At 41.7% G+C, this 13464-nt stretch overlaps 1 protein-coding gene across 1 annotated transcript; it reads left to right on the top strand.

The window, feature by feature from the left end:
- Positions 1-10: 10 nt before the first annotated feature.
- On the top strand, positions 11-12546 carry abcb11a (ATP-binding cassette, sub-family B (MDR/TAP), member 11a; the record flags this gene model as incomplete). Its single annotated transcript, XM_079230605.1, has 28 exons — positions 11-62; positions 254-487; positions 3713-3728; positions 3833-3881; positions 4328-4569; positions 4643-4727; positions 4852-4985; positions 5075-5246; positions 5597-5721; positions 5820-5994; positions 6102-6215; positions 6337-6447; positions 6532-6657; positions 6749-6952; positions 7063-7233; positions 7342-7531; positions 8416-8482; positions 8567-8663; positions 8760-8924; positions 9013-9117; positions 9223-9384; positions 9468-9671; positions 9764-10005; positions 10115-10271; positions 10371-10568; positions 10663-10869; positions 12069-12215; positions 12346-12546. 28 exons carry the CDS (start codon positions 11-13, stop codon positions 12544-12546), a joined length of 4152 nt encoding a protein of 1383 aa, XP_079086731.1.
- Between the last annotated feature and the right edge of the window lie 918 nt (positions 12547-13464).

Below are 13464 nucleotides of genomic sequence, written 5' to 3'. Positions count from 1 at the left end.
AAAGAACAGCATGGGGGACACTCAGCAGGCACCCAGTTTGAGCTTTGCCTATTCGGACACCTGTGGGTGACGTCACCCCAAATCCCTTCCTGGGTACCGGCCTCGCCCTGGGAGGTCCTTGAAGCTTCCTCCAGACTCACAAGCTGTGTTGAAATAATTACAGTGTTTTTTTTTTTTTTTTGAGGGGGGGGGGGGAGGGGCATGTTAACACCATGCCAGAGCCCTTCCCGTCACACCTGTTTCTGATTCCCAGTTGGCAGTCTGGCTGACACCTGCTCCTCCCCAGTGCCTGCAACTCCTGTTCCTGCCGTGAGACCAGTCTCGCTGGTTGCACCAGCCGCTGTTTCTGACCTCAAGTCCTCGGGTCAAGCTCAAGAGGAGTTTCATCTTCGTGGACGAGGGCTGCCGAGACCATCTTCGTCCTACAGGAGGGTTCACACCTGTTCTGGCCGTCCATCCGCCTGGGGTCTCCTGCCCAATTCACCAAGTTAGATATGAAATCATCCTGACTCAACAAGGTTTCCCATATTGACTCTCTCTGCTGTGGCTGGCCTCTATGTGCTGGGTTACTGGGTTGGCATACTGAGCAACAAAAGTCAGAACAAACTTTGAAATAACGTCTTACAGATCAATAAGTGTAAGATTCAGCAACTGAATAGCGAATGAATAGTTTAATGTCCATTAATAGTAAACCACATGCCTACTAATGATACTAATGATTGCTGTCTTTTCAAACCAAAATGAGGAAAATCTGAAATGCAGGCGTCAAGTGACAATATATACAAATATGTATTCTCCTGTTGAGCAACATTTTTGTGTTTTCCTGCTGTGAAATATTACGAGAATAAAGTTGCAATTGAATGAGAATATGTCATAATAGTTGAAGACTCCAAAGTCTGCAGTGCATCTGGCCACAGCTATGTTATGGCTCTGCTGATTGTTTACCCTCAGGCTGTTTTACAGAGACAGAAACCTGTTTGGGAACCTGGTCTCCGGATGAGACAAAGAGTGAGGAAGAGGCCGTGTGCTGCGAGGTTAAAACACAAACATACCAAGAACACTTCTGATCAGGCACACATCTCACCCTTATATGGCTTGTTATCCGCACGACTGCTAACTTCACCACCTCCGATTAGTGCACCTCATAGCCGCTTGACTATGCTTTTCAGTGAGAAGCATCCTCCTTAAGGGAGACGCAGAGACAGTGGCACAGTGGCACTAATGGTTCAAGAAAAGGGACATTTTCTACAAGTCAAAATAACTAAAGGCTGCAGTAGTCAGGCAATAGCAACCCTCACAGCTCCGTCTGTACCAGCCAGCCACACACACACACACACACACACACACACACACACACACACAGGTGAAACTGAAACTCCTGGCAGTGCTTTATACACTCATAGATATAGTTAGATTAGAGTTTCAGGGTCTTTGCTATGTTATTTTTCTTGTTAAATTTATTTGAGTAACTTTTTTGATATCTTGCTGTCATCGTGAGGTTGCCAGGTGTAGGAGACTAGAGGAAATAGTCAGGTAGATAACCACCCGTGAAACCCACTTCACACTTTTTTTTGTACAGATATACAAACAAGAAATGATGTGTTAATTTGTGCGCTTTAGAGCTGCTGGTGTTTGTTCCCTTTGGAGAAAGCCGGACCAGCTGTTTCCCCGTTTCCAGTCTTTATGCTAAACTAAGCCAATTAACCGATTGCTTGATGTGGCTTCATATTTACCGTAACAGATAAGATTCCAATCTTCTCACATAATGCTTGACAAGACAAAAGAGTGTTTTTCCACAAATAACAAATTCCTTTAATGCAACATACAGGATCTAAACAAACACATGACAAAACAGTGATCCAAAGGTGTGAGGGACAAGGGTACGCAAAGAGCTGGGAGGGCAAGTAAAGATGGGGAAAATTCAAAGGTGGGGATTTTATTCACCAAAAATATTTACAATAATTAAGATGGGTAACAAAATTAAACCAAAGTGCCAAATTATAATAACTATAAGTCTAACATAATTGCCCTAAAGTCTAAACAAAACTTACTAACTTAAACTTAGAGATGCAACATTCTTGTTCTACTGAACAAGCGACACTACCTCTCCTCCAGCTTCTAACTGAAGGATATATCAACTGTCAGCTCTGTGAGACAAAAAACAGGAAGTTGGTGTTTTTATCAGTGTCTTTGACTAGATCCGCCTCCTTTCTATTATCAATTACCTTTGTTGTGAATGATAACCGGCTGTAAAGAAGGAGCAAATTCCGAACCCAGGACCTCTTCATGTCCCAGCGGGCATTAACCCCCCGAACATCTGATTAGTCAAATTGTTTCCATTTTACTTTTAGTAAACATATTTTATGTATTCATACTTTATGTACTAATACTTAACTGTGAAATAAGGAAGTTCCTCACAGTTAGGTAGTTTTACAGTTATGGACACAGACAAAATGAGTGAAAGATCAAATAATTCTCGAAACCTTCTGAAATTAAAAAGGTGAAATAATTACAACATGTTAACAGATTTGCTAACAACTTTCTTGGTTATTTTGACTTATTGTTGTTATTTTTGACTAACTAATGACCTTAGTCATTTAACTTGTTTTACTGTCACTTATTATGATAAACAAACATACGTTTACCAAGGGATGTTTATTTCGTAAAATTCTACTGTTTTGTTTTTGAAGATGCAATGAGGCGACTAAGGCAGGTCAATGGACCTTTACTTGGTTTTAGTGTTGTAACTGTCATAATACCAATACCCCTAATCAGTCCAATGAAGGAGTAGATAATGGGAAAGGGCCATAGGTTACCTGAAAATAGTTGAGATAGGAATTTACTCTTGATGAGCCTCAGTGGTGCTGGCTGATTTCTGAAGAGACGTTCAGTGAGAAGTCCAGGTACGTTTAGCTTTTCTTCCATGAAGTGCTACATTGTGTTCATGTTCAACCAGGATTTTCCGGTTTTTGTTTATGTACAGTAATTGAATGTCACATGTGCAAAACCTTGTATTATCCAATCAACTCATGTTGTCTCATGTTCTGCCATCTGTCATGTTTGCCTTTCTGTTTAATCAGTACACAGTCGATGGTAACAATGACTTGACCATTAGAAAAAATGAACATGTTCTAATATTCCAAGTTTTTGTCAAGTTGTAAATTTATTTAGGAACAATGTATTTTTTTTTTTAAAGGGACAGTTTAAATTTGCATTTAAGCAGAGTACCATAGTCCCACAGCGCATTCTCTCAAACTGGACAATTCTCACCAAAACAATTTAATTGACTTAATTAATTAATTAATTGATAAATAGCACTACAGATAGGAGGACAATTATGCATTGTGGATTTGTGTTGTCTTTAAACATTGTAGACATGGACTGAATTAATCTGAAAAATTACTTTTCTTGACTGCACAATCCAATTGATCAACATCCAAATCACTATATATAAAATCCCTATGTAAAAATTCTAATATATAAATAAAATTCTAATATATATATTGTAATTAAACTATTTGTTATAGTGAGAACACCTGCCTGAGTCTGGACAGCAAACATGACAAAATCAAAAACATTTACAATGGATGTAGATAAAAAAGGTAAGTGATCTATTTTCATTGGAAAAGAACAGCACAATAATAAAGTTGTATATTAAAACAACAAGTAATAAAGGGCAACCTATATAATTTAGCTTTACCTCTTTTCCTAGCAGACACAGAGAATGGGTAAGTTTGTATTGAATGACATCTCCCACAATATACTATATGTTTCAGAATATGCTGTCTGCAGTCCTTATGGTTATTGTTACTTAAATCTACACGTGTTTCAGAGATGAGGAGAAAAAAGAAAAGATGCTGAGTGTTGGATACTTTCAGCTGGTAAATACTGTTTTTGCTCATATTGTTCTCAAACAATGGTGGAAAGTAACATTTATATGATGTTTTTGTTCAAGGGTACCTAAAATAAGTGCTTTGACACAGTGTAGGAGCTAGAGCTATCCCCAAAATGGGGAGTGTATACCTTTCAAATGGATAACTACTGTGTGGCTTGTTAGCCTGTTGCAAATGAAGATATTCACAGCTTCAATGTTGAGCTCCTTGAGTATTTCTATTCCATGCTACTTTCTTCTTGTTTCTTTCTCCATTTAGTTTGACAGCCTTTTTAAGTTAAAATATTCATATTTTACATAAAAACATACTATAAGCTTTTAAAATGTCATGTTATCCATTACACAGAACATATTTACTGAATGAGTTTGGAATTTGAACTTTCTTATAATAATCATGCACTTGACAGCTAATACTCCACACATTTGTTTTTGCAGTTTCGCTTTGCCACTGGTACAGACACCTTGATGATGGTAGTAGGAGGTTTGTGTGCCTTCATACACGGTGCAGCGCCACCTCTCATGCTTCTGGTGTACAGCAGGATGACAAACACGTTTGTGGCTTATGAGATTGAGGTCCAAGCACTAAAAGATGAAAATAAGATATGCAACAACAACACCATCTATTGGAAAAATGACTCCATTTATGAAACGGCTGAAAACAGCTCTGTGTACTGTGGGTAAGTTGATAACTGTTTATGTGATTGTTGTTACTGTTGAAAAGCGGCTGTTACTCATTTATTCTTTCTGCAGGGTGGATATTGAAGCAGAGATGACCATGTTTGCATATTACTATATTGGGATTGGATTAGGAGTCATGTTTGTTAGTTATTTTCAGGTACGTATTTATGCTTGCTATATTCGGCTTCAATCTTAAAACCATATTTAGAAATGATGGTTTATGACAATGTTGCATATCACTCACAGGAATAACTTTGTACAACTTTGATTGTTCACTGTAGATTCTCTTCTGGATGTTAGCAGCTTCACGACAAACTGATAGAATGAGAAAGACTTATTTCAGAAAAATAATGCAAATGGAGATTGGATGGTTTGACTGCATCACTGTTGGGGAACTGAACACAAGGATGTCAGAGTGAGTTGGAGCTCTTAAAGATCAGGATCCTATCAATGCATAGCTGGGAGAATGTTTCATACAGAAAAGCCTTTCTGTTCCTGCTACAGTGATATCAACAAGATCAACAATGCCATCGCTGACCAGGTGTCTATCTTCATTGAGAGGATCTCTACGTTCGTGTTTGGCTTCATGGTTGGATTCATTGGTGGATGGAAGCTGACTTTGGTGGTCATAGCAGTGAGCCCGCTGATTGGCGTAGCTGCTGGACTAATGGCTATGGTAAAGTTGTGAATCAAACAATGATTTCGTAGTACTGGAAAAGAGGACATTGCTACGGTGTGTGTGTGGGGAATGTCACAAAAAAAATTGTAATCTTGAAGATTATAATACCAATGTTTATTAAGTCCCTATCTATCGCCGAATGAGGTGACACAATGGTGATTGAACCTATGGCCCACTGTTGAAAGCCTTAAGAACTGAGTGTCTGTGGTGACTTTCCCAGCAAAGTTAAGACGGTTGGCTCTCCCCTGCAGTTACTGCTTATTGGCATAGGTGACAGAAAGAAAAGGAATTGGAGATCTTCGAATTGTACCTTTTTACATGTTTTTGTGTAATTCTCGTTGCTGAAGGCTGTAGCCAGGCTGACGGGACGGGAGCTAATGTCCTATGCAAAAGCAGGGTCAGTGGCTGATGAGGTCCTGTCATCCATCAGGACAGTTGCAGCGTTTGGTGGGGAGGAAAAAGAAGCTGAAAGGTATTTTCTAAGATCACAAGAGGTTATTCTGCTTTGTAAATGACGAAGAGACATAAACCCATGATTCTAAATGAAAATGAAATGTTAAATTTGTGCAGATATGACAGAAACCTTGCAGAAGCTCAAATCTGGGGTGTGAAAAAGGGCACGATCGTAGGCATTTTTCAAGGATACCTGTGGTGCATCATTTTCCTTTGTTTCGCTTTGGCCTTTTGGTATGGATCTAAATTGGTCATAGACACAAAGGAGCTGTCTCCTGGTACTCTTATTCAGGTATGTGAAAATGAATTGATTCAACTTCTGATACTCTATCCTAATAATACAAGTGTTTGCAAGTCAGTGGCCTTTGTTTCACCATGAGGTTGCTGTGTTTTTTCCAGGTGTTCTTTGGAGTACTCTTGGCAGCCATGAGCCTGGGCCAGGCATCGCCCTGCCTGGAGGCCTTCGCTTCTGGTCGTGCTGCAGCAAAAAACATCTTTGACACAATTGACCGGGTAAAATCCAAAATGCTACTTAAGACTTTAATGCAGATACAATACAGATTTGAAACGGAACATTTGAAGAGAGAGAATATTCAATGTAGAATGATCTGAATCTGTCCGGTTATGCTCACAGGAACCAGAAATTGATTGTTTCTCAAAAGAAGGTCACAAATTAGAAAGGGTGAAAGGTGACATTGAGTTCCATAATGTCACTTTCAACTACCCATCCCGGCCTGAAGTCAAGGTACATTTCATCAACACACATTTCTTTGTGTCCATTTCCCACTTCTCAAAATTGGACTCATAAAGAGCAAACTACCTTTTTTAGATTTTAAATGATCTGAGCATGCAGATCAAAGCAGGAGAAACCACTGCTTTTGTGGGACCAAGCGGGTCTGGAAAGAGCACCACGATCCAGCTCATTCAAAGGTTTTATGACCCAAAGGAAGGAATGGTAACAATCTGAGCAACTGCAGACACGCATGACACCACTGGAAAGTTTGAAGGCTTCAGTGTAATATCACGTATATAATTCCCGTTCTCAGGTGACCCTGGACGGCCATGACATTCGTACTTTAAACATCCACTGGCTTCGATCTCTCATTGGTATTGTAGAGCAGGAGCCAATTCTGTTTTCTACAACCATTGCGGAGAACATCCAGTTTGGTCGACCTGGAGTAACTATGGAAGACATCATCCAGGCGACAAAAGAAGCTAATGCTTATAATTTCATCATGGATCTGCCACAGGTACGCTTGCATATTTAAATATAATACAGAATAATCACAGTGCATACAGTTTCAGTCAAATATGTGAAATTGGGTTGCTGAAAATTAACATGTTGCTACTTTTACACCAGAAATTTGATACTCTGGTGGGAGAAGGTGGAGGACAGTTGAGTGGAGGACAGAAGCAGAGGATTGCTATCGCTCGAGCTCTGATCCGAAACCCCGGGATCCTGCTGCTAGATATGGCCACATCTGCATTAGACAATGAGAGTGAAGCTATTGTCCAGAAGGCGCTGAAAAAGGTGAGCCACACTCTGTCCATAGACTACATAATTGAGTGCACTTTGACCATTCATTTCAGCAACACATCCTGTTTTGGGGAATTACCCTAATAACTGGTATTTGTGCAGGTGTGCATGGGCAGGACAACAATTTCTATAGCCCATCGTCTTTCCACAATTAAAAATGCAGATGTCATTATTGGATTTGAGCATGGACAGGCCGTGGAGAAGGGAACACAAATTGAGCTCATGGAAAAGAAAGGTGTCTTCTTCACTCTGGTCACCCTGCAGAATCAAGGCACATCCAACACAACTAAAGGTAAGATGTATTTAGGGCTGCTAATCATTACAGTAGGGTTGCTTGCAACTGCTACTCATTAGAGATGTATCTGTTGATTATTCATTTTGGATCTTTCTATGTATACAATTGCAGATAACAGTGACATATGTCTATCACTGAGTCCAAGGTAACTTAAAATGTCTTATGTCCAGCATACAGTCCAAAACTTAAATATATACAGTTTGCTGGAGAGACAGAGCAGTTGTTATTGTTGCTTATAATGACTCAACGGTGTTCAATTACAAAATTAAAAGCATATCTATTGCCTCCACACGGCTCTCAACATGGTGAGCTGGCAGCTCAGAGTTAACGACGCTAACGGCATGAATCGTTCAAACGGCAATAGTTCTGACAGAGTTAACAGTGTAAACCTGAGAGGGAATCGGAGAAGGGCGTCTGTGTTGACCCCGTCGATTGGATGGCATTGTCAGCTGTATGAGAGCAATGCAGTGCTAGCCATGAGATAGCCAGTGGGAACGCTCACATGCACACACATGCACTAAAAGGCATGTGTGTAAACAAAGCACAAGGAAGCTTAGTAAGGCTGTGCAGACTTCTAAGCATGGCCTTACTAGGTCAGACTTAATTGGGAAGAATGCTGAGAAAAAAGCTAAATACTATAGGTTTAAAATAAATCTTGTATTCAATTTCATGTTCAAGGGACGCAGGCAGGACCCTTTAATTCCGTCTCCCTGTACCCACACATTCCTAATAAGGGTCCACCCTTATTGTTTCAAACAGCACATTTGCTTTGACAGTTGGCAGGAGTTAGCGGGCAATCTTAGGAAGGTTATTCCTGTCTCTGTTAAAGGGCAACAGAAGCTTCAATATTTGTATTAAAACTGTATTGATTCTCCTTCCAGATGCGATCAGTGAAGTTCTCGAAGAAAGCTTTGATCGAAAAGCAAGGAGCCGCACATCCAGTAAAAGGTAAAGTAAATCCAGCTCAAAAAGATAAAATAAGAAAAAATACAATATAAAAATAATCTGATGTTCTCACTATTACTCCTCTAGGGGCTCTGTTCGACTGCGATCTCAGAGCCAATTGTCAAATGGCCCATTATCGGACAGCCTCTTGATCTTTTCGGACAAGCAGTTCTCAACAGAAAATGTACTGAGGTTCTCTTGTGTAATGCTGTGTAGTACATATACTTTATTTCTAACCATCTTGTGGAAATGAATAGCTCCAATGCATATTGTTTGACAGACATGTGAGGACGATGCAGACGAACATGTAGAACCTGCCCCAGTACTACGTATCCTCAAGTACAACCAACCAGAATGGCCCTACATGCTGCTGGGCTCGCTGGGAGCTGCTTTCAATGGCACCGTCAACCCTGTCTATGCTATTCTGTTCAGCCAAATTCTTGGGGTAGGATTGTATATTTGATATATTCAGTTTTACAAGCTGACGTAGTTTGCTGAAGTTAAAATGACTTGTGTGATCTTTATATTTGCAGACGTTTGCTATTAGCGACTTAAACGAACAGAGGAAAGAGATCAACGGGATATGTATTCTGTTTTGCATTGTGGCCGTGACTAGTTTCTTCTTCCAGTTTTTACAGGTTTGCATCACAATTTGCAGAATAATTAAGACATTTAGAGTACATATCTCATTGGCAATTGTATATAATATATACATGTAGACTGACTCTGATTTAATGTTTAAGGGATATGCTTTTGCCAAGTCTGGAGAGCTGCTGACCCGCCGTCTAAGGAAACTAGGCTTCCAGGCCATGCTGAGACAGGAGATAGGTTGGTTTGATGACCACAGAAACAGCCCTGGAGCTCTGACCACTAGACTGGCCACTGATGCATCAATGGTGCAGGGGGTAAGTAAATGCTCCTTTCACAGTATGGTTTGGTATTGTACAGTAATTACAACATTATTTTGGGGCTGGTATTGCTTTTTCAGGCAACAGGATCTCAGATTGGCATGATCGTGAACTCATTGACCAACATTGGAGCATCTTTCATCATTGCTTTGTACTTTAGTTGGAAGTTAACTTTGGTCATTCTGTGCTTCCTGCCACTCATCGGGCTGGCTGGCGCGTTCCAATCTAAAATGCTGACGGGCTTTGCAAATGACGATAAAAAAGCCATGGAAGCAGCAGGTCGGGTAAGCTCCACAGAGCATTTGGTCTGTAGGTCTATTGATATGCAGTTCTCTGAGAAACTTAAGGCGTATACAATCTTAATGTTCTCCCGCAGGTATCCAGTGAGGCTCTTTCCAACATCAGGACAATTGCAGGCTTGGCCAAGGAGCGCTCATTTGTGGAATCGTATGAGCAGAAACTTCTTCTTCCATTTAAATCTGAAAAGAAGAGAGCCAACATCTACGGGCTTTGTTTCAGTTTTTCCCAGTGCGTCCTCTTCATGGCGTATGCTGCTTCGTTTAGATACGGAGGCTATCTGGTTGTGTCTGAGGGGTTGCAATACTTGGTGGTTTTCAGGTTGGTGTTTCTTTCAATGAGAAAGTCTGTCTCTTCCAGATCCTATATAGAAATCTATTGTGTTGTGATTGCCAAACATCAACCCAGTGCTTGTACGGTGTTCCTCCAGGGTGATTACAGCTGTAGTAACCAGTGGGACAGCACTGGGCAAAGCTTCCTCCTTCACTCCAGATTATGCCAAAGCCAAAATTGCTGCCGCTCGACTTTTCCAACTGTTGGACCGAGTTCCTAAAATCAGTATGAGCCACGCAGATGGAGAGAAATGGGTTGGTGAATTTTATAAATAAGACGGAATAATACCCAATGGGATGTCATTCTGCCGCGATGTTACTTTTGAATGATTCAGCTTCGTTATCCATCTTTAGGATGACTTCAGAGGTGAAATACAGTTTCTCAATTGCAACTTCACCTATCCAACTCGGCCAGATGTCCAGGTGTTGAACGGCCTAGTTGTGTCTGTGAAGCCTGGTCAGACTTTGGCGTTTGTTGGGAACAGCGGCTGTGGGAAGAGCACAAGTATTCAACTGTTGGAAAGGTTCTATGACCCTGATGAAGGGAGAGTGGTATGGAAACTGATTTTTAAACATTAATTTCACTGATCACAAAATTAGTTTAATCAATGCCAAAGTCTTAATTATGTCATCTCTTTATTTTCAGATGATTGATGGTCGCGCATCTCATACAGTCAACGTGCCCTTCCTACGATCTCAGATTGGCATAGTGTCCCAGGAGCCAGTGTTGTTTGACTGCAGCATAGCGGAGAATATTCAGTATGGAGATAACGCTTGCAGTGTCAGCATGGAAGCGATTGTTACGGCCGCTAAGAAAGCCTACCTTCATGACTTTGTGATGACGCTGCCAGATGTGAGTGGAAACGCATAAAACATTACATAATGGACATTGCTAATCCTGGTTATTAGTTTGATACTGTCTGGCGTCTGGGCAGGCAGGGTTATGCCGTGTTCACACCGGACGCGACGCGAATTTGCGGCGCGACCAGTTTACATGTAAAGTCAATCCACAGACGCGCTGCGGCGCGAATGTGCGGCGAGATAGACGCGTTGGAGGCGGCGCGAACAGAACGTTTGACCTGGGGCGAACAAAGCGAAGGACGCGGCGCGAATTCGCGTGAGTTGAATTATCCCAACTCTGGCGGAGAAATCGCGTGACGCAAAGTTGCGGCAGCCAATCAGCGTTGAGAATCATCGTTGAGAAGCTCCGCCCGTCACTACCGCCGTCTCCCCGTTTTGAATGAAACTGCTGCTGCTCCGCCTGAACCAGCGCTGGTAGCGGCTTCATTGAGACGCTGTTGTGGGACTACGGATAATATTATAAACCCAGACACCATGGAGTTTGATGTTCCGACATATGTGGAGTTTACACAAAAAGTATAAAGCAGAACTGGTGGTTATTTCCATGGTGGATGGCATAATCGGTATCGTTTTACGGAGATACGCGAGACGCTGTTCCTGGAGGAGTCGGTGAAATTCACCGAGCTGTGTGCGGCTACGGATGATGTATGAACCCAAATACGAGGGCGTTTCATGTTCCGACATGTTTGGGACTTCCACAACAAATATAAAGCAGAACTAGTGGTTATTTATTCCATGGTCGATAACGGAAATGAAAGCTTCGTCGCTTGTCTCTCACAGAGTGAAGCAACAGAGCTAAGCCGCGCCGCAAATTCGCGTTTGGTGTGAACACCCTCTTTCTACTCGCGCGAGTAAACTTCGGCGGTGGACGCGGCGCCGCAAATTCGCGTCGCATGAACACAGCATTAGGCAGATTAGGAACACTGACCAGGTGTTTCACATTAGGGTGATAGCACGTATGCTCCTCTGAGCCAAGGACCTGCAAACAACACACAAGCACATATACACAGTACCGGGTCAGCAGGACCGAGGCAACAGGCCTCTTAACTAAGAGACTCTTAGTTTCAGGTGTACACAAATGAAAACAATAATTAATATATTCCATTTCTGCCAATAGATCCCTCTGAACTGATTTGCAGCATTGTTGACCTTTCGCTTACTCTCCTTCTCAATACATTTCTGAATTTTAAGAAATATGAGACCCAGGTTGGTGCCCAGGGCTCCCAGCTGTCGAGAGGAGAAAAACAACGCATCGCCATTGCCCGGGCCATCGTCAGAAACCCCAAGATCCTGCTACTTGATGAAGCTACCTCTGCCCTGGACACCGAGAGTGAACAGGTAATTCATTTCCAAACGCCACTATACATGAACACAAAGAGAGGTATTCCTTTGGTTAAGTGTATCTTTTTATGGTATAAATCTCCACATACTTGAATGAGGGTTCCTGACGAAGCTCTTGTCCCTTCAGACTGTCCAGACTGCTCTGGATGAGGCGAGAAAGGGACGGACCTGCATTACCATCGCTCACCGGCTGTCTACAATCCAGAATGCTGACATCATAGCTGTAATGTCTAATGGAGCTGTCATCGAGCAAGACAGTCATGATAATCTCATGGCCAAGAGGGGCGCCTATTATAAACTGGTCACAACAGGCGCTCCTATCAGCTAGACGTCTGCAGATACATAGACTATGACAAGCATAGGATGAAGTGTGCGCGTGTGTCCTTTTAAAATGGCTTTAAAAGACAACATTTTCAGTCTTGACAATCAATGTATATCAATGCATGAGAAATGTGGACCTATTGAAAAATGAATAAAATCAACAGGTATTTGAAAAACTATTCTAACCTTTTGACCTCAAAGCCACCAGACTTCACTAAACACACTGTAAACACACTGCATTCAAACTGGACAAACAAAAATAAATAAATAATATAAAACCATCTGTTAGTCTTTCCATTGTTCCAACAATCACCAATTTGTTCAAATTTGGCGGTTTGGTCGTTGTGTCTTTTTACCTTCATCTGGATTACGGTCAAATCATGAAGGGATCAGATATTGCACAAAAATCCATCTTGTCAGACTTCAAATAATGCGTTTTGTGTCCTGCAAACGAAGCGCAGACCAATGAGCGCCCTGTGAGGAGCTACTGGCCAATACAGGCGTGGATCAGGCGTGTGCAAGACGACGGATTCCAATGTTTGTTCAAAGAAGAATGGCGGCTCCCTTTGATGTCAGCGTAGTAGATGATGGGACTCTTTGGTTACATTTCAGTCATAATGTGGGCACCTAGGTGATATGAGATGTAACCAGAGAGGGAAATAAACAGAACATATTTCTAGTGTCTCCCAGAGTTGACATGAAGTTGAGAAAGTCGTGGTTCTGGAGAAGTTGTTTACTGTAACTAGCACCTCACTGCTGTAGACCAAATCCATCCCGGGTCCCTTTCTGTGTGCCTGAGTGACACATCTTCTTCTTCAGCAACATGAACCCCTTCTACACCGCAGATAGCTTTATATCTCAACCTGGTGTCAGAAATCATTCAACAGAGCCATGGCAACAACTGTAAAATAATGTGTTCCCAAGT

The sequence above is a fragment of the Taurulus bubalis genome (assembly GCF_910589615.1).
Source record: "Taurulus bubalis genome assembly, chromosome: 15".
Taxonomy (NCBI): domain Eukaryota; kingdom Metazoa; phylum Chordata; class Actinopteri; order Perciformes; family Cottidae; genus Taurulus; species Taurulus bubalis.
The sequence above is the reverse complement of the archived record's forward strand: the minus strand, read 5'-3'. Positions and strand labels throughout refer to the sequence as shown.